The sequence below is a fragment of the Lissotriton helveticus genome, chromosome 7 (assembly GCF_964261635.1).
Source record: "Lissotriton helveticus chromosome 7, aLisHel1.1, whole genome shotgun sequence".
In the NCBI taxonomy this organism is placed as follows: domain Eukaryota; kingdom Metazoa; phylum Chordata; class Amphibia; order Caudata; family Salamandridae; genus Lissotriton; species Lissotriton helveticus.
The window spans coordinates 5,060,957-5,081,576 of NC_136068.1; the positions used below are offsets into that span (position 1 = coordinate 5,060,957).

General features: G+C 59.4%; 1 protein-coding gene across 1 annotated transcript in view; it reads right to left on the minus strand.

Moving 5' to 3' along the window:
* Positions 1 to 4,995, minus strand: part of LOC144766557 (potassium-transporting ATPase alpha chain 2-like) — a 39,561-nt gene extending 34,566 nt beyond the window's left edge. The window contains exon 1 of the mRNA XM_078650362.1: positions 4,886 to 4,995. Within this exon, the coding sequence (XP_078506488.1) occupies positions 4,886 to 4,897 (12 nt within the window). The 5' untranslated portion in view covers positions 4,898 to 4,995. The remainder of the gene's footprint in view (positions 1 to 4,885) is intronic.
* Between the last annotated feature and the right edge of the window lie 15,625 nt (positions 4,996 to 20,620).

A 20,620-nucleotide genomic window follows, 5' to 3' on the forward strand; every position in this document is an offset into this window, starting at 1 on the left:
GGGGGGCACCAGGTGATGTCATCAGGGGGAGGCACCAGGTGATGTCATCAGGGGGAGGCACCAGGTGATGTCATCAGGGCAGGAAGGGGGCACCAGGTGATGTCATCAGGGCAGGAGAGGGAGGCACCAGGTGATGTCATCAGGGGCAGGAGGGGGGCACCAGGTGATGTCATCAGGGGGAGGCACCAGGGGATGTCATCAGGGCAGGAGGGGGAGGCACCATGTGATGTCATGGGGGCCCAGCAGGGCGCGCTGTGATGTCATCAAGGGCAAAGTGGACGACTATGCGACGTCAAGGCCGCAGCAGGTACCATGTGATGTAATCAGGGACACCGAGGCACGTGCCCATGAACACGTCAGAGCTGGGCCCCGCCCCTGCGTATAGAGGTAGCGCCTCTGACGTCACTGTAGCGCTCCTCACTCACCTCCCTGTGTATGAGGAGGGCGTGGCCTGGGGATGTATGCTGTAGGAGGTCGGTGAGGGCGGGGGCTGGGCGGGTCTGCCGGGTCACGCACCCCTCACGCAGGGCTCACGCACACCTCACAGACGCCTCACAGACGCCTCACGCACGGCTCACGCACGGCTAACGCACGCCTCACGCACGGCTAACGCACGCCTCACGCACGCCTCACGCTCCCCTCCCTGCTCCTCACTCACCTCCCTGTGTAGGAGGAGGGCGTGGCCTGGGGATGTCTGCTGTAGGAGGTCGGTGAGGGCTGGGGCTGGGCGGGTCTGCCGGGTCACGCACCCCTCACGCAGGGCTCACGCACACCTCACAGACGGCTCACGCACGCCTCACGCTCCCCTCCCTGCTCCTCACTCACCTCCCTGTGTATGAGGAGGGCGTGGCCGCCTGGGGATGTATGCTGTAGGAGGTCGGTGAGGGCTGGGGCTGGGCAGGTCTGCCGGGTCACGCACCCCTCACGCAGGGCTCACGCACACCTCACAGACGGCTCACGCACGCCTCACGCTCCCCTCCCTACTCCTCACTCACCTCCCTATGTATGAGGAGGGGCGTGGCCTGGGGATGTATGCTGTAGGAGGTCGGTGGGTGCGGAGGCTGGGCGGGTCTGCCGGGTCACGCACCCCTCACGCAGGGCTCATGCACACCTCACAGACGCCTCACGCACGGCTCACGCACGCCTCACGCTCCCCTCCCTGCTCCTCACTCACCTCCCTGTGTATGAGGACTGAGGAGGGGCGTGGCCTGGGGATGTATGCTGTAGGAGGTCGGTGGGTGCGGAGGCTGGGCGAGTCTGCCGGGTCACGCACCCCTCACGCAGGGCTCATGCACACCTCACAGACGCCTCACGCACGCCTCACGCTCCCCTCCCTGCTCCTCACTCACCTCCCTGTGTATGAGGAGGGGCGTGGCCTGGGGATGTATGCTGTAGGAGGTCGGTGAGGGCGGGGGCTGGGCGGGTCTGCCGGGTCACGCACCCCTCACGCAGGGCTCATGCACACCTCACAGACGCCTCACGCACGCCTCACGCTCCCCTCCCTGCTCCTCACTCACCTCCCTGTGTATGAGGAGGGGCGTGGCCTGGGGTTGTATGCTGTAGGAGGTCGGTGGGTGCGGAGGCTGGGCGAGTCTGCCGGGTCACGCATGCCTCACGCACGGCTCACGCACGGCTCCCTGCTTCCGAAGCCGTCAGAACCCGCAGGACCGATTCACAGAACGACCTTAGACCCAATCCTAAACCCACCACCGCCCGGGGTTCACAGAAGGCGCTTCGGACTCCTGACGTCTGTGAACACCGGGCGGCGCTACCTTTAGGATTGGGTCTAAGGTCGTTCTGTGAACCGGGGCCACTGACTCGTTCCAAAAGTGTACTGTGACCGCCCCTAACAAGCCCCCCCTCTCTTCCCACTGCCCCCCAACCACCCATGTCATGCTTCTCAGAGATCCCGCCTGACTGACCCCCCCCCCCGCCCCCCCATCCTATATACCAGCCCCACAAGGCCTGCCTGAGCCCCCCCCCATCCTATATACCAGCCCCACAAGGCCTGCCTGAGCCCCCCTCCATCCTATATACCAGCCCCACAAGGCCTGCCTGAGCCCCCCCCATCCTATATACCAGCCCCACAAGGCCTGCCTGAGCCCCCCTCCATCCTATATACCAGCCCCACAAGGCCTGCCTGAGCCCCCCTCCATCCTATATACCAGCCCCACAAGGCCTGCCTGAGCCCCCCCATCCTATATACCAGCCCCACAAGGCCTGCCTGAGCCCCCCCCATCCTATATACCAGCCCCACAAGGCCTGCCTGAGCCCCCCTCCATCCTATATACCAGCCCCACAAGGCCTGCCTGAGCCCCCCCCATCCTATATACCAGCCCCACAAGGCCTGCCTGAGCCCCCCTCCATCCTATATACCAGCCCCACAAGGCCTGCCTGAGCCCCCCTCCATCCTATATACCAGCCCCACAAGGCCTGCCTGAGCCCCCCTCCATCCTATATACCAGCCCCACAAGGCCTGCCTGATCTATGACGCTACTGTGAGGACTGTCCCCCACAAGGTCTCTCCCCCCCCCCCCCCCGCTGAGACTGACGCTTCACTGCGCCCCCGCCCCCCCCCCCCCCCCCCTGCACTGCGCAGCAAGCGCTGCGACTCCCGCGGGCGGATTGGAGCTTTATAAGGCGTTCGGGAAATCAAACCCATAAAGAGCAGGAGGGGGGGGGGCAAGCGCCCAGAGGCCGGCGTCCAGCACACACAATCCCAGCGCAGACGCCCTCGGAGCCCCCCCCCCCCCCGGCTCAGGTAGTAGGGGCGCCCCCGCCGGTGTCAATCATTTCTTTCCTTTTAGTTTGTTTTTATGGATGGTTTTTAAATTGTGTGATAACTTGGACTTAAGCTATTCGTATAAATATGGAATGTAAAGGTTGTGAGTGTATCTTAGGATACAAAAGATGCCCAAACAACATGGCAACGTGTGAAATACGCGTGTAATATATGTATGACTTTATGAAACGCATTTAACTCGACTGAATAAAACAAGATAGGGATATGTCTTTAGATGCAGCGAGGCAGCGCTGATGTTTTTAAAGGACTTTTCTTGATCTGGCGCTTTCTTGCATACATTAGTGTTTAGTGGTGCATTTCCATTTCCTCTCGATAAGTGACCTTATATTCCACCAAGAGGGGTCCTGTCCGGCCCCTTTGGCAGTTTCGGGGTCTGCTCTCCCTGTTTTGGGGGGTGATACAGAGTCTGCCTTGGCACGTGTGCTCAGCACCCACAATGCACCGCTCTCACGATGTGGGGGGGGTCACATTTGTTACAGATCAGCGTCACGTGACGTCAGCTGCATTAATACTGGAGATAAACTTAAGAGCAGAGACGCCGCCAACGCTGTTAAACTCGCACCCGAGGGTACCCCGTGATGTCACCAGACCCTTTAAAACGCCCCCCTTACAAACATCGCCCCAGAACCACAAGGTGGGGCTGCGGGGTCGTCACCCCCCCCCCCCCCAGATTTGAATCGATTTCCTGCCGCACAAAAGTCCATTTGCCAAATTCTTCAAATCTGAGGCGAGTTTTGCTGAACACGTTTCAGCCCCGTCTCTGCTCTGAGCGTCCTGAGCCCCCTCGCCCCACAAGCCCTGCCTGAGCCCCCCCTTGTCTTCCCCCCCCCCCCCCCCCCCCCGCCGAACAAGCCCTGCCTGAGCCCCCCCTTGCTCTTTCTGGTTCCGGCTCAGGGATGCGGCGCAACGCGGGATTCCCCCGAATTGTAACTTTGCGCGTTGTTTAATGTGTGACCAGTTTGACTGCGCGCTGCAAAGGGTGAGAAACGAACAGGGGGGGGGGGGGGGTCATGCCCCCCTAAAATAACAAGAATCGGACAGATTCACCAAGCAACTCACCAAAAACTTAAAAATCACTGTCACAGGGAGTCACCGGTGACTGTAGGCCGCAATAGGACAAGTTACCACGCGTGTTTTACATCGCAACATCCATTACAATGCAGGATTTTACAACGCATGCCAGCACAACGCATTTTTAGAAACTACATTTACAATACATTCCATTACAGCGCATACCAATCCCAACGCATAATACTTTTAGGCCAACAGTAAGAAAAGTGTTGGATAGCGTAGGGGTAACACTCGTACCTTATAATGCATTGTAATGGCATGCGTTGTAATAACTACGTTGTAATGGCATGCAATGTAAAGGTTGTTGGTTCTAATGAGTGCGTTGTAAATGTAGTGCGTTGCAATGACTGCGTTGTAAATGTAGTGCGTTGTAATGACTGCATTGTAAATGTAGTGCGTTGCAATGACTGCGTTGTGGTGTTGTAATGGTTGTTCCCCGTAGGCCCAGATCAGTGGCGCTTCCCGGGCTAGGAGCTTCAGGGCACATGGGCTAGGGCCCCCTTATAAGGTTTAATGTGTCCACTACACCGCCCTTGACAGGGTCACCAGTCCCCCACCCCCAGTAAGGGTTAACACCCCCCTAACACGGACCCCCTCCCCCCGTAAGGGTTCAGGTGTGCAGACCCCCCCCTCTCTAGGCATCTTCGACCCAGAGGAGGGCCCCATCACCCCCTCCCGGGCTACGGGGGAGGGGTGGGGGGGAGACCCCCGCCGCGCACAGAGCAGGGGGGGCAAGGCCTGACTCTACAGCCATGACCCGGGCTCCTTCTAGCGCATCTCAGAGCAGTGTGTGTGTGTGTGTGGGGGGGGGGGGGGGGGGGGGTGATGACCCCAATAGAGGGGAAGCCCTTCTCACCTCCACAGCCATGTCCCCTCTCTGGTGCTGCGTCTAGCGCCTCTCAGCCGCCTCCTAGCGCTGCACACACTATCCGTGCACAGAGCAGTGTGTGTGTTTGGGGGGGGGGGGGGGGTGATGGCCCCAATAGAGGGGAGGCCCGGGGCCCTTCTCACCTCCACAGCCATGTCCCCGGGTCCCCTCTCTGGCTCCGGTGCTGCGTCTAGCGCCTCTCAGCCGCCTCGGAGCGCTTCCCACGGGGTGAGCACTATGTGTGAGGTGGGGATGAGGGGTGGCAGTGTGTTTGGGGAGGGGGGGGGGGGGTTGATGACCCCAATAGAGGGAGGGCCCGGGGCCCTTCTCACCTCCACAGCCATGTCCCCGGGTCCCCTCTCTGGCTCCGGTGCTGCCTCTAGCGCCTCTCAGCCGCCTCGGAGCGCTGCCTCTCTTCAGACGCTGCTCAGCCTCAGTCCACCTGCTGCCTCCAGATGTGCCGCTGCCTCCAGATGTGCTGCCGCTGCTGCTGCTGCTCCGGCCTTATGAGCACCTCGAGCCTCCGGCCCCGCCCCCAGGGAGCACTGTCCCAAAATACTGGATCCATCCGGCCATGTCTGGTGGAGGCGCGGGGGGGGGGGCCTCCAGCCGAACCCCACGGGCGCCAGGACTGTGGGGGGCACACCCCTCACCTCTCTGCAGCGAGGCTGACCCCGGGGGTACACACCCCTCCAGCCCGGGCCCAGGGGCGCCTGGACAAAGGGGTACACACCCCTATGGGCGCCTGGACTGAGGGGTACACACCCCTATGGGCGCCTGGACAGAGGGGTACACACCCCTATGGGCACCTGGAGAGGGGTACACACCCCTATGGGCACCTGGAGAGGGGTACACACCCCTATGGGCACCTGGAGAGGGGTACACACCCCTATGGGCACCTGGACAGAGGGGTACACACCCCTATGGGCACCTGGAGAGGGGTACACACCCCTATGGGCACCTGGAGAGGGGTACACACCCCTATGGGCACCTGGAGAGGGGTACACACCCCTATGGGCACCTGGAGAGGGGTACACACCCCTATGGGCATCTGGAGAGGGGTACACACCCCTATGGGCACCTGGAGAGAGGGGTACACACCCCTATGGGCACCTGGACTGTGGGGTACACACCCCTATGGACGCCTGGACTGTGGGGTACACACCCCTATGGGCACCTGGAGAGGGTTACACACCCCTATGGGCACCTGGAGAGGGGTACACACCCCTATGGGCACCTGGAGAGGGGTACACACCCCTATGGGCATCTGGAGAGGGGTACACACCCCTATGGGCACCTGGAGAGAGGGGTACACACCCCTATGGGCATCTGGACTGTGGGGTACACACCCCTATGGACGCCTGTACTGTGGGGTACACACCCCTATGGGCACCTGGAGAGGGGTACACACCCCTATGGGCACCTGGAGAGAGGGGTACACACCCCTATGGGCATCTGGACTGTGGGGTACACACCCCTATGGACGCCTGGACTGTGGGGTACACACCCCTATGGGCGCCTGGAGAGGGGGGCACACACCCCTATGGGCATTTGGAGTGTGGGGTACACACCCCTATGGGCACCTGGAGAGAGGGGTACACCCCCTATGGGCGCCTGGACTGTGGGGTACGGACCCCTATGGGCACCTGGAGAGGGGTACACACCCCTATGGGCACCTGGAGAGAGGGGTACACACCCCTATGGGCATCTGGACTGTGGGGTACACACCCCTATGGACGCCTGGACTGTGGGGTACACACCCCTCCAGCCCGGACCCCACGGGCGCCTGGAGAGAGCGGTACACACCCCTAATGGCACCTGGACTGTGGGGTACAAACCCCTATGGCCAATTGGAGAGAGGGGTACACACCCCTATGGGCACCTGGAGAGAGGGGTACACACCCCTATGGGCACCTGGAGAGAGGGGTACACACCCCTATGGGCGCCTCAACTGTGGGTTACACACCCCTATGGGCACCTGGACAGAGGGGTACACACCCCTATGGGCCCCTGGACAGAGGGGTACACACCCCTATGGACGCCTGGACTGTGGGGTACGCACCCCTATGGGCACCTGGACTGTGGGGTACACACCCCTATGGGCGTCTGGACTGTGGGGTACACACCCCTATGGGTGCCAAGACTGAGAGGTACACACCCCTATGGGTGCCTGAACAGAGGGGTACACACCCCTATGGGCATTTGGACTGTGGGGTACACACCCTTATGGGCACCTGGAGAGAGGGGTACACACCCCTATGGGCCCTTGACTGTGGGGTACACACCCCTATGGGCACCTGGAGAGAGGGGTACACACCCCTGTGGGCACCTGGAGAGAGGGGTACACACCCCTGTGGGCACCTGGAGAGAGGGGTACACACCCCTGTGGGCACCTGGAGAGAGGGGTACACACCCCTGTGGGCACCTGGAGAGAGGGTATATACCCCTATGGGCACCTGGACTGTGGGGTACACACCCCTATGGGAATCTGGATGTTAGAAGGGGCGATCCCCAGAGGGCCAGAATGTGTACCTGACCACCCGGTGACCCACCTCTCCCAGGAACACTGCCGAGCACTGGCGGGAGATCCCTCAGTGAGAGGATCTCAAATCTAGGACCGAACGCGCTGAGCTAGAACCACTCGACAAAGGGACACCACACCGTAGGATTCAAGAGAACGTATTCTTTATCTCTCAAGCAAATGGATCTTTAGGATCCGCAGGTTCTTATATACAGGCGAGCAAGGGCTCAAAGAGTCTTGGTAGGGGTTAGGGTAGCGGGACAGTCTTAAGGTTCAAAGTCAATGCAGGTGCGTATCCGGTGCACATCTCTCAATCCTCGAGCCGGGGGATACGGGTAGATCTTGGGTCCAGCCGGACCAGGATAGTCTCTGAGCCACTATCGAATCAGCAGGGCTCAGGAGTTCTCAATGTTGCAAGGGAGCCGCAACAGCGTCAGCAGGGCTCAGATGGGTTCCGGCAGAAGTCCTTCTCCGCAGGATAGGAGCCGCGGCGAGGTCAGCAGGGCTCAGATGGGTTCGGGCAGAAGTCCTTCTCCGCAGGATAGGAGCCGCGACGACGTCTGCAGGGCTCAGATGGGTTCCGGCAGAAGTCCTTCTCCGCAGGATAGGAGCCGCGGCGAGGTCAGCAGGGCTCAGATGGGTTCGGGCAGAAGTCCTTCTCCGCAGGATAGGAGCCGCGACGAGGTCAGCAGGGCTCTCGTAGTTCCAGGATACAACTAACTTGATCGTCCCAGAGCAATCCTTGATATAGGACTGCTCCCCTTTGATGTCCGGAGTCCTCGCAGGCGGAGGTCTTAGCACCTGGGGGCCGGTTGTTGTGGGTTCTGCCTAGGCGGCTTCTTTCATCCTTTCAAGTGGGGTCTGGAGGGTGCACACTCCTATGGGCACCTGGAATGTGGGGTACACAACCCTATGAGCGCCTGGACGGAGGGGTACACACCCGTATGGGTGCCTGGACAAAGGGGTACACACCCCTATGAGCGCCAAGACTGTGGAGTACACACCCCTATGGGTGCCAAGACTGTGGGGTACACACCCCTATGGGTGCCAAGACTGTGGGGTACACACCCCTATTGGCGCATGGACTGAGGGGTACACATCACTCTGGGCGCATGGAAAGAGGGGTACACACCCCTATGGGCGCCTGGAGCAAGGGGTACACACCCCTATGGGCACCTGGAGAGAGGGGTACACACTCCTATGGGCGCTGGACTGTGGGGTACACACCCCTATGGGTACCTGGACTGAGTGGTACACACCCCTATGGGCACCACCTGGACAGAGTGGTACACATCCCTATGGCCGCCAAGACAGAGGGGTACACACCCCTATGGGCACCTGGACAGAGGGGTACACACCCCTATGGGCACCTGGAGAGAGGAGTACACACCCCATGGGCACCTGGACAGAGGGCTACACACCCCTAAGGGCACCTGGAGAGAGGGGTACACACTCCTATGGGAGCCTGGACAGAGGGTGCACAACCCTATGGGCACCTGGAATGTGGGGTACTCACCCCTATGGGCACCTGGAGAGAAGGGTACACAACCCTATGAGTGCCTGGATGGAGGGGTACACACCCCTTTGGGCACCTGGAGAGGGGGTACACACCCCTTCGGGCGCTAAGACTGTGGGGTACACACCGCTATGGGCGCCAAGACTGTGGAGTACACACCCCTATGGGCGCCAAGACTGTGGGGTACACACCCCTATTGGCGCATGGACTGAGGGGTACACATCACTATCGGCGCCTGGAAAGAGGGGTACACACCCCTATGGGCGCCTGGAGCGAGGGGTACACACCCCTATGGGCACCTGGACTGTGGGGTACACACCCCTATGGGCACCTGGACTGTGGGGTACACACCCCTATGGGCGCCTGGAAAGAGGGGTACACACCCCTATGGGAGCCTGCAGCGAGGGGTACACACCCCTATGGGCGCCTGGACTGTGGGGTACACACCCCTATGGGCGCCTGGAAAGAGGGGTACACACCCCTATGGGTGCCTGGACAGAGGGGTACACACCCCTATGGGCGCCTGGACTGTGGAGTACACACCCCTATGGGCGCCTGGACAGAGGGGTACACACCCCTATGGGCGCTTGGAAAGAGGGGTACACACCCCTATGGGCGCCTGGACAGAGGGATATACATCTCTATGGCCGCCAAGACTCAATGCCAGCATTGTCCTGTGCTCAGTGAGTGAGCACTCACCCCTGTATTAGAGAGTCAGTCAATGCCAGTGGTGCCCTGCGCTCAGTGAGTGGGCACTCACCCTTTCATTAGTGAGTCACTCAGCGCCACTGGTGCCCTGCGCTCAGTGAGTGGGCACTCACCCTTTCATTAGTGAGTCACTCAATGCCAGTGGTGCCCTGTGCTCAGTGAATGGGCACTCACCCTTTCATTAGTGAGTCACTCAGCGCCAGTGGTGCCCTGCGCTCAGTGAGTGGGCACTCACCCTTTCATTAGTGAGTCACTCAACGCCAGTGGTGCCCTGTGCTCAGTGAGTTGGCACTCGCCCTTTCATTGGTGAGTCACTCAACACCAGTGGTGCCCTGGCTCGTGAGTGGGCATTCACCCTTTCATTAGTGAGTCACTCAACGCAAGCATTGCCCTGTGCTCAGTGAGTGGGCACTCACCCTTTCTTTAGTGAGTCACTCAACGCCAGTGGTGCCCTGGCTCGTGAGCGGGCACTCACCCTTTCATTAGAGAGTCACTTAATGCCAGTGGTGCCCTGCTCTCAGTGAGTCGGCACTCACCCTTTCATTAGTGAGTCACTCAACACCAGTGGTGCCCTGGCTCGTGAGTGGGCATTCACCCTTTCATTAGTGAGTCACTCAACGCAAGCATTGCCCTGTGCTCAGTGAGTGGGCACTCACCCTTTCTTTAGTGAGTCACTCAACGCCAGTGGTGCCCTGGCTCGTGAGCGGGCACTCACCCTTTCATTAGAGAGTCACTTAATGCCAGTGGTGCCCTGCGCTCAGTGAGTGGGCACTCACCATTTCTTTAGTGAGTCACTCAACGCCAGTGGTGCACTGGCTCGTGAGCGGGCACTCACCCTTTCTTTAGTGAGTCACTCAATGCCAGCATTGCCCTGCGCTCAGTGGGTGGGCACTCACCCTTTCATTAGTGAGTCACTCAATGCCAGCATTGCCCTGCGCTCAGTGGGTGGGCACTCACCCTTTCATTAGTGAGTCACTCAACGCCAGTGGTGCCCTGCGCTGAGTGATTGGGCACTCACCTTTTCAATAGAGAGTCACTCAACGCCAGTGGTGCCCTACACTCAGTGAGTGGGTGTTGGACCCGGCCTCGTGGCGTGGTTCGCCTCTGTCCCTCCACCCCCTGTGAGCATAGTCCTGTACCCCGAGTCCCCTGCGCAGCCTCCCTGTTAGCGTAGCCTGCACCCCGAGCCTGGTCGCCCTACTCCAGTTAAGCCTAGACCCCCTAGCACCTCGACCAGGCCTGCCTTTTCCGTCCCACGCCCGGCTCCGAGCGCCTAATCTTGCATGCCCCACAAGGCCCGGACGCCATCTTCCCTTCCCGACATCCCTGTCTCCTTGGGCCTAGCGTGACCCCGGCCCCAGCAAAACCCAGACTCCAAAGGCGCGCCAGTCCCGGCTGGGGGGTAAAGCGCTCCCCGAGTGAGATAAGCCAGGGAGTTTCGATGGCACCTCCGGCCTCCCCTGAGAGACCGGTATCTGTCACACCTTTGGCCCTCCCCTGTGGGCCAGTTTCTATGGCACCTCTGGCCTCCCCGAGTGCTGGCTCCAGACCCGCTGGGCGTCTGGGAATTCCCGGACCCCTCTTTTCAAAGGATCAAAGAGCCGACCGCCGGACCTCACCAACGACCAGCCCCCAGGCCTTGCGACCTCCGCCTGCGAGGGTCCGGACATCAAAGAGCTAATAGAGTATATCTGGGCCCGCCTGACGACTAGCGAGCAGTTGTATCTTGGACCTGAAGCCTGCTGATCTGATCGCGGCTGACCCTAAGAAGAACTCATCTTGAACCTCTGAGCCCTGCTGACGCTGTCGCGGCTCCCTCCTCGCAACAAGGAACTGAACCACCTGAGCCCTGCTGGCGCTGTCGCGGCTCGAAGCTGAACTTGTAACCATCGGAGCCCTGCTGACGCTGTTGCGGCTCGAGCTGACCTCATAGACCATCGGAGCCCTGCTGACGCTGTCGCGGCTCGACCTCGAAGACCACCGGAGCCCTGCTGACGCTGTCGCGGCTCAAGCTTGAACCTGCAACCACCCGAGCCCTGCTGACGCTGTCGCGGCTCCTCACGAACTTCTCCAGATCGAGCCCTGCTGACCTCGTCGCGGCTCGAGGAGTACTCTGGTCCGACTGGACCATCGAGATCACCATCACGACCGAGCCGACTCGACGGAGGTGAAGCAGCCAGTACGACCATGATCGTCCGCACCCCCCGGCTCGAAGATTGAGAGCTGTGCGCAGGGTACGCCCCGTACTGCCCCAGACTAAAAGACTGTCCTGCTTCCCCCTGCCTGAACCCCCAACGACTTTGTGATCCTTCGATCACTGTGTACATAAGAGTGCTTCCTTCTTTTATTCCGTATATAAAGAACTTGTTACTAAGAACCCAACGGTGTGTTGTCTGTTCGTAGTGTGGTGTGAGCTCAGTGTGTACGATCCTAGACTCGAAGTCCTCCCCGGTGAGGACCTCACGATAAGACTCGGCAAGATCTGTGGGAGAGGTGGGTCTTGGGGTGACCGGGTGAGCATAACCTGGCCCTCTGAGATTGCCCCTTCTAACAGTGGGCACTCACCCTTTCATTAGAGAGTCACTCAATGCCAGTGGTGCCCTGCGCTCAGTGAGTGGGCACTCACCCTTTCATTAGTGAGTCACTCAACGCCAGTGGTGCCCTGCGCTCAGTGAGTGGGCACTCAACCTTTCAATAGAGAGTCACTCAATGCCAGAGGTGCCCTGCACTCAGTGAGTGGGCACTCACCTTTTCAATAGAGAGTCACTCAACACCAGTGGTGCCCTACACTCAGTGAGTGGGCACTCACCCTTTCAATAGAGAGTCACTCAACGCCAGTGGTGCCCTGCACTCAGTGAGTGGGCACTCACTCTTTCAATAGTAAGTGGGCACTCAATGCCAGTTGTGCCCTGCGCTCAGTGCATGGGCACTCACCCTTTCATTAGTGAGTCACTCAATGCCAGTGGTACCCTGCACTCAGTGAGTGGGCACTCACCCTTTCATTAGTGAGTCACTCAACACCAGCATTGCCCTGTGCTCAGTGAGTAGGCACTCACCCTTTTATTAGTGAGTCACTCAATGCCATTGGTGCCCTGCTCTCAGTGAGGGGGCACTCACCCTTTCATTAGTGAGTCACTCAATGTCAGTGGTGCCCTGTGCTCAGTGAGGGGGCACTCAAACTTTCATTAGTGAGTCACTAAATGTCAGTGGTGCTCTGCTCTCAGTGAGGGGGCACTCACCCTTTCATTAGTGAGTCACTCAATGTCAGTGGTGCCCTGTGCTCAGTGAGTGGGCACTCACCCTTTCATTAGTGAGTCACTCAATGTTAGTGGTGCCCGGTGCTCAGTGAATGGGCACTCACTCTTTCAATAGTGAGTCACTCAATGCCAGTGGTGCTCTGCTCTCAGTGAGGGGGCACTCACCCTTTCATTAGTGAGTCACTCAATGTCAGTGGTGCCCTGTGCTCAGTGAGGGGGCACTCACCCTTTCATTAGTGAGTCACTCAATGTCAGTGGTGCCCTGCTCTCAGTGAGGGGGCACTCACCCTTTCATTAGTGAGTCACTCAATGTCAGTGGTGCCCGGTGCTCAGTGAGTGGGCACTCACCCTTACATTAGTGAGTCACTCAATGCCAGTGGTACCCTGCACTCAGTGAGTGGGCACTCACCCTTTCATTAATGAGTCACTCAACGCCAGCATTGCCCTGCCTCAGTGAGTGGGCACTCACCCTTTCATTAGTGAGACACTCAATGTCAGTGGTGCCCTGTGCTCAGTGAGTGGGCACTCACCCTTTTATTAGTGAGTCACTCAATGCCAGCATTGACCTGCGCTCAGTGAGTGGTCACTCACCCTTTCATTAGTGAGTCAATCAATGCCAGTGGTACCCTGCACTCAGTGAGTGGGCACTCACCCTTTCATTAGTGAGTCACTCAAAGCCAGGATTGCCCTGTGCTCAGTGAGTGGGCACTCACCCTTTTATTAGTGAGTCACTCAATGCCATTGGTGCCCTGCTCTCAGTGAGGGGGCACTCACCCTTTCATTAGTGAGTCACTCAATGTCAGTGGTGCCCTGTGCTCAGTGAGGGGGCACTCACCCTTTCATTAGTGAGTCACTCAACGGCAGTGGTGCCCTGTGCTCAGTGAGTGGGCACTCACCATTTCATTAGTGAGTCACTCAGTGCCAGTGGTGCCCTGTGCTCAGTGAGTGGGCACTCACCCTTTCATTAGTAAGTCACTCAGCGCCAGTGGTGCCCTGTGCTCAGTGAGTGGGCACTCACCCTTTCATTAGTGATTCACTCAATGCCACTGGTGCCCTGCGCTCAGTGAGTGGGCACTCACCCTTTTATTAGTGAGTCACTCAATCTCACTGGTGCCCTGCGCTCAGTGAGTGGGCACTCACCCTTTCATTAGTGAGTCACTCAGCGCCAGTGGTGCCCTGCACTCAGTGAGTGGGCACTCACCCTTTTATTAGTGAGTCACTCAACGCCAGTGGTGCCCTGCGCTCAGTGAGTCGGCACTCAGCCTTTCATTAGTGAGTCATTCAACGCCAGTGGTGCCCTGCACTCAGTAAGTGGGCACTCACCCTTTCATTAGTGAGTCATTCAACGCCAGTGGTGCCCTGCACTCAGTAAGTGGGCACTCACCCTTTCATTAGTGAGTCACTCAACGCCAGTGGTGCCCTGCGCTCAGTGAGTGGGCACTCAGCCTTTCATTAGTGAGTCACTCAACGCCAGTGGTGCCCTGTACTCAGTGAGTGGGCCCTCACCCTTTCATTAGTGAGTCACTCAACGCCAGTGGTGCCCTGCGCTCAGTGAGTCGGCACTCAGCCTTTCATTAGTGAGTCATTCAACGCCAGTGGTGCCCTGCGCTCAGTGAGTGGGCACTCACCCTTTCATTATTGAGTTGCTCAACGCCAGTGGTGCACTGCGCTCAGTGAGTGGGTACTCACCCTTTCATTAGTGAGTCACTCAATGCCAGTGGTGCCCTGTGCTCAGTGAGTGGGCACTCACTCTTTCATTAGTGAGTCACTCAACGCCAGTGGTGATCAGCGAGTGGGCACTCACCCTTTCATTAGTGAGTCACTCAACGCCACTGGTGCCCTGCGCTCAGTGAGTGGGCACTCACCCTTTCATTAGTGAGTCACTCAATGCCACTGGTGCCCTGCACTCAGTGAGTGGGCACTCACCCTTTCATTAGTGAGTCACTCAACGCCAGTGGTGCCCTGCGCTCAGTGAGTGGGCACTCAGCCTTTCATTAGTGAGTCACTCAATGTCAGTGGTGCCCTGCGCTCAGTGAGTCGGCACTCAGCCTTTCATTAGTGAGTCACTCAACGCCAGTGGTGCCCTGCGCTCAGTGAGTGGGCACTCAGCCTTTCATTAGTGAGTCACTCAACGCCAGTGGTGCCCTGCGCTCAGTGAGTGGGCACTCACCCTTTCATTAGTGAGTCACTCAACGCCAGTGGTGCCCTGCGCTCAGTGAGTGGGCACTCAGCCTTTCATTAGTGAGTCACTCAACGCCAGTGGTGCCCTGCGCTCAGTGAGTGGGCACTCACCCTTTCGTTAGTGAGTCACTCAATGCCACTGGTGTCCTGCGCTCAGTGAGTGGGCACTCAGCCTTTCATTAGTGAGTCACTCAACGGCAGTGGTGCCCTGCGCTCAGTGAGTCGGCACTCAGCCTTTCATTAGTGAGTCACTCAGCGCCAGTGGTGCCCTGTGCTCAGTGAGTGGGCACTCAGCCTTTCATTAGTGAGTCACTCAATGGCAGTGGTGCCCTGCGCTCAGTGAGTGGGCACTCACCCTTTCATTAGTGAGTCACTCAACGCCAGTGGTGCCCTGCGCTCAGTGAGTGGGCACTCAGCCTTTCATTAGTGAGTCACTCAACGGCAGTGGTGCCCTGCGCTCAGTGAGTCGGCACTCAGCCTTTCATTAGTGAGTCACTCAATGCCAGTGGTGCCCTGTGCTCAGTGAGTGGGCACTCAGCCTTTCATTAGTGAGTCACTCAATGGCAGTGGTGCCCTGTGCTCAGTGAGTGGGCACTCACCCTTTCATTAGTGAGTCACTCAACGCCAGTGGTGCCCTGCGCTCAGTGAGGGGGTACTCACCCTTTCATTAGTGAGTCACTCAATGCCAGTGGTGCCCTGTGCTCAGTGAGTGGGCACTCACCCTTTCATTAGTGAGTCACTCAGCGCCAGTGGTGCCCTGTGCTCAGCGAGTGGGCACTCACCCTTTCATTAGTGAGTCACTCAATGCCAGTGGTGCCCTGTGCTCAGTGAGTGGGCACTCACCCTTTCATTAGTGAGTCACTCAATGCCAGTGGTGCCCTGTGCTCAGTGAGTGGGCACTCACCCTTTCATTAGTGAGTCACTCAACGCCAGTGGTGCCCTGTGCTCAGTGAGTGGGCACTCAGCCTTTCATTAGTGAGTCACTCAACGCCAGTGGTGCCCTGCGCTCAGTGAGTGGGCACTCACCCTTTCATTAGTGAGTCACTCAATGTCAGTGGTGCCCTGTGCTCAGTGAGTGGGCACTCACCCTTTCATTAGTGAGTCACTCAGCGCCAGTGGTGCCCTGTGCTCAGCGAGTGGGCACTCACCCTTTCATTAGTGAGTCACTCAACGCCACTGGTGCCCTGCGCTCAGTGAGTGGGCACTCACCCTTTCATTAGTGAGTCACTCAATGCCAGTGGTGCTCAGCGAGTGGGCACTCACCCTTTCATTAGTGAGTCACTCAACGCCAGCGGTGCCCTGCGCTCAGTGAGGGGGTACTCACCCTTTCATTAGTGAGTCACTCAATGCCAGTGGTGCCCTGTGCTCAGTGAGTGGGCACTCACCCTTTCATTAGTGAGTCACTCAATGCCAGTGGTGCCCTGCGCTCAGTGAGTGGGTACTCACCCTTTCATTAGTGAGTCACTCAATGCCAGTGGTGCCCTGTGCTCAGTGAGTGGGTACTCACCCTTTCATTAGTGAGTCACTCAATGCCAGTGGTGCCCTGTGCTCAGTGAGTGGGCACTCACCCTTTCATTAGTGAGTCACTCAATGCCACTGGTGCCCTGCGCTCAGTGAGTGGGTACTCACCCTTTCATTAGTGAGTCACTCAATGCCAGTGGTGCCCTGTGCTCAGTGAGTGGGCACTCACCCTTTCATTAGTGAGTCACTCAACGCCAGTGGTGCTCAGCGAGTGGGCACTCACCCTTTCATTAGTGAGTCACTCAACGCCACTGGTGCCCTGCGCTCAGTGAGTGGGCACTCACCCTTTCATTAGTGAGTCACTCAATGCCAGTGGTGCCCTGCACTCAGTGAGTGGGCACTCACCCTTTCATTAGTGAGTCACTCAATGCCAGTGGTGCTCAGTGAGTGGGCACTCACCCTTTCATTAGTGAGTCACTCAATGCCAGTGGTGCCCTGTGCTCAGTGAGTGGGCACTCACCCTTTCATTAGTGAGTCACTCAATGCCACTGGTGCCCTGCACTCAGTGAGTGGGCACTCACCCTTTCATTAGTGAGTCACTCAATGCCACTGGTGCCCTGCACTCAGTGAGTGGGCACTCACCCTTTCATTAGTGAGTCACTCAATGCCACTGGTGCCCTGCACTCAGTGAGTGGGCACTCACCCTTTCATTAGTGAGTCACTCAATGCCAGTGGTGCTCAGTGAGTGGGCACTCACCCTTTCATTAGTGAGTCACTCAATGCCACTGGTGCCCTGCACTCAGTGAGTGGGCACTCACCCTTTCATTAGTGAGTCACTCAATGCCAGTGGTGCTCAGTGAGTGGGCACTCACCCTTTCATTAGTGAGTCACTCAATGCCAGTGGTGCCCTGTGCTCAGTGAGTGGGCACTCACCCTTTCATTAGTGAGTCACTCAATGCCACTGGTGCCCTGCACTCAGTGAGTGGGCACTCACCCTTTCATTAGTGAGTCACTCAATGCCACTGGTGCCCTGCGCTCAGTGAGTGGGCACTCACCCTTTCATTAGTGAGTCACTCAACGCCAGTGGTGCTCAGCGAGTGGGCACTCACCCTTTCATTAGTGAGTCACTCAACGCCACTGGTGCCCTGCGCTTAGTGAGTGGGCACTCACCCTTTCATTAGTGAGTCACTCAATGCCAGTGGTGCCCTGCGCTCAGTGAGTGGGCACTCACCCTTTCATTAGTGAGTCACTCAACGCCAGTGGTGCCCTGCGCTTAGTGAGTGGGCACTCACCCTTTCATTAGTGAGTCACTCAACGCCAGTGGTGCTCTGTACTCAGTGAGTGGGCACTCACCCTTTCATTAGTGAGTCACTCAACGCCAGTGGTGCTCTGTACTCAGTGAGTGGGCACTCACCCTTTCATTAGTGAGTCACTCAACGCCAGTGGTGCTCAGTGAGTGGGCACTCACCCACTGCAGTGCCAGGTTCGCCATGGCCCGCCCACGCCCCTCGGGTATCTCTAGTTTGCCCCTCCCCTCCATTAAGGCACTGCTCGCCCGCACTAATGGCCCCGTGACGTCACTAGCCTCCCTCATCATCACTCAAGGCGCCTCTCTGCCCCCCGGGCTGTTTCCACTGAGAAGGAAGAACGGGTTCCGTCCGCCCCTCCTCCCGGCGAGCCCCCACCTGCAGCTCCCAGAGGCCCTGGGCCCCCGGGAGGCGCTCGCACCAGAGCAGGGACTATTTATTGATTGATTTATTTGAAGAGATCCATATAGCGCTCGCTTGACCCGCGGGTATCAGGGCGCTTCACAGACACTGGAGATAAAGGCTGCATCACAAGGCGCGAGCTCAGGAAGCAGAAAAGATATATATTTATATCAGCAAAAGTAGAATAATTCGCAAACGCGGGGGGGGGGGGGACACACACACACACAATAAAGTAGGTGGTTGGTAGAGTCCAGCAACCCCCTAAAGTGTGTGTGGGGGGGGGGGGGTCAGCTGGGTTATCGGAGTCCAGGTTGTTGACTCGGTCGGTAAAGAAGGTGTTGAGGAGACGGAGGGTCAGGGCCCTCTTGAGGCTGGAGGGCTGGGGGTCTCTGGTGCGAGCGCCTCCCCGGGGGCCCGGGGCCTCTGGGAGCTGCAGATGGGGGCGGGGGGGGGGGCTCGGGGGGGGGGGGGGGGGCTGGACGGATCTAGATGTCTCTTCAGAGGGGTCGGTGCTCAGGTGCTAGCGCCTCGTCGGCGTTCCCAGGGCCTCTGGGAGCTGGGCGGAGGCTCGGTCTGAGGGGGGGGGGGGGGCAGCCTGCTGGCTCCGGTTCGGGTGGACAGAACCCGTTCTTCCTTCTCAGTGGAAAGAGCCGGGGGGGGGGGGGGGGGGGAGGGAGGCGCCTTGTGTGATGCTGAGTGTCTTCACCTCTGAAGAGACGTCTAGATGAAACCCCGCCCCACCCCTGCCCCTCCCAGGCGAGCCCCCCGCCCAGCTCACAGAGAGCCCCCCCGGCGAGCCCCCCTCTGCAGCCCCCGCCCAGCTCACAGAGCCCCCCCCCCTCTGCAGCTCACAGAGGCCCTGGGCCCCCAGGAAGGCGCTAAAACCTGCCAGGCAGGGCCCGCCCGAAACCGAGCCCCCCCTGGGTGGAGAGATCATGTGTTGATTGTTATGAGGGGGTCATTAGGGCGTGACGTCAGGTGCTGTGAGGAAGGCGGGAGCTGGGGAGGGGGGGCTTACAATTACCATGAGGCACATTAAGGGCCAATAACAGGGTCTTTAACGGACCGATTGAGACCCAGTGGGATCCGGGAGGGGCTGCTCTCCGGGCGCCCCTCGTCCCTGGCGCCCTGGGCCGCGGCCCACCCGCACCCATGGCCGCCCTCCCTGCAGAGTCTGTGGAGTGGGGTGCAGAGTGCCTCTGTGGGATCATGGATGAGCTGCTCTCCGGGCGCCCCTCGTCCCTGGCGCCCTGGGCCTCGGCCCACCCGCACCCACGGCCACCCTCATGCAGAGCCTATAGTCTGGGGGTGCAGAGTGTCTCTGTGGGATCCGGGAGAGCTGCTCTCCTGGGCGCCCCTGGCGCCCTGGGCCCCCGCCCACCCGTACCCAAGGCCGCCCTGCCTATAGAGCCTATAGTCTGGGGGTGCAGAGTGTCTCTGTGGGATCAGGGAAGGGCTGCTCTCCGGGCGCCCCTCGTCCCTGGCGCCCTGGGCCCCCGCCCACCCGTACCCAAGGCCGCCCTGCCTATAGAGCCTATAGTCTGGGGGTGCAGGGTGTCTCTGGGGCATTGAACGGCCGTGCACAGGGCGGGGCCTGGTCTATAGGGGCCCCCGCCTATGCATAGATCTATGCAGGGCTCCTAGGACGGGGTGTCCCGGCGCACACGGGCGGATCCCGCTCTGACCCTGGCCCGTCTCTGGGCACAATGAATTACTGGGTGAGGCCGTTTCCCGGAGCGCGTCCGTTTATAATGGTTTCTCTTTTTTTAGCCTCCGAGAAGTGTCCGGGACATTCGCTTCTACTGGGTGACTAGCTTCAGAAGAAGCGCCGCAGCTCACACGTCTCTGTGCCCGCGCTGCCGGGAGCGGAGAACCGGCCTGACCTGCTTCCTCGGGCCCAGGGTGCGTGAGGACGGGCCTAGGGTGCGTGAGGACGGGCCCAGGGTGCGTGAGGACGGGCCCAGGGTGCGTGAGGACACGAGAGGCACACGTCCCTACTCTGCCCACACCGCCCCCTCTGGGCCTCCAGCAGTGCCCGAAGTGAGCGGGGTCGGAGGGGCACGACCTGCACCTACTTTATTCAATTATGAAAAGCAGTCACCCTACAGTTTGTGAAAAGACAACCGTCCAGAGAGGGTTAATCCCGAGAGTTGACACCCCTCAGCTGTAGTGTCAGGCGGGTAAGGGGGTCCTGGGAGGGGGAATCCTGAGAGTTGAAACCCTCCTGCTGTAGAGTCAGGCGGGGGCGTCCTTGGAGGGGTAATCTCGAGAGTTGACACCCCTCAGCTGTAGTGTCAGTCGGGGGCGTCCTGGGAGGGGTAATCTCGAGAGTTGACACCCCTCAGCTGTAGTGTCAGGCGGGGGCGTCCTAGGAGGGGTAATCTCGAGAGTTGACATCCCTCAGCTGTAGTGTCAGGCGGGGGCGTCCTGGGAGGGGTAATCTCGAGAGTTGACACCCCTCAGCTGTAGTGTCAGTCGGGGGCGTCCTGGGAGGGGTAATCTCGAGAGTTGACACCCCTCAGCTG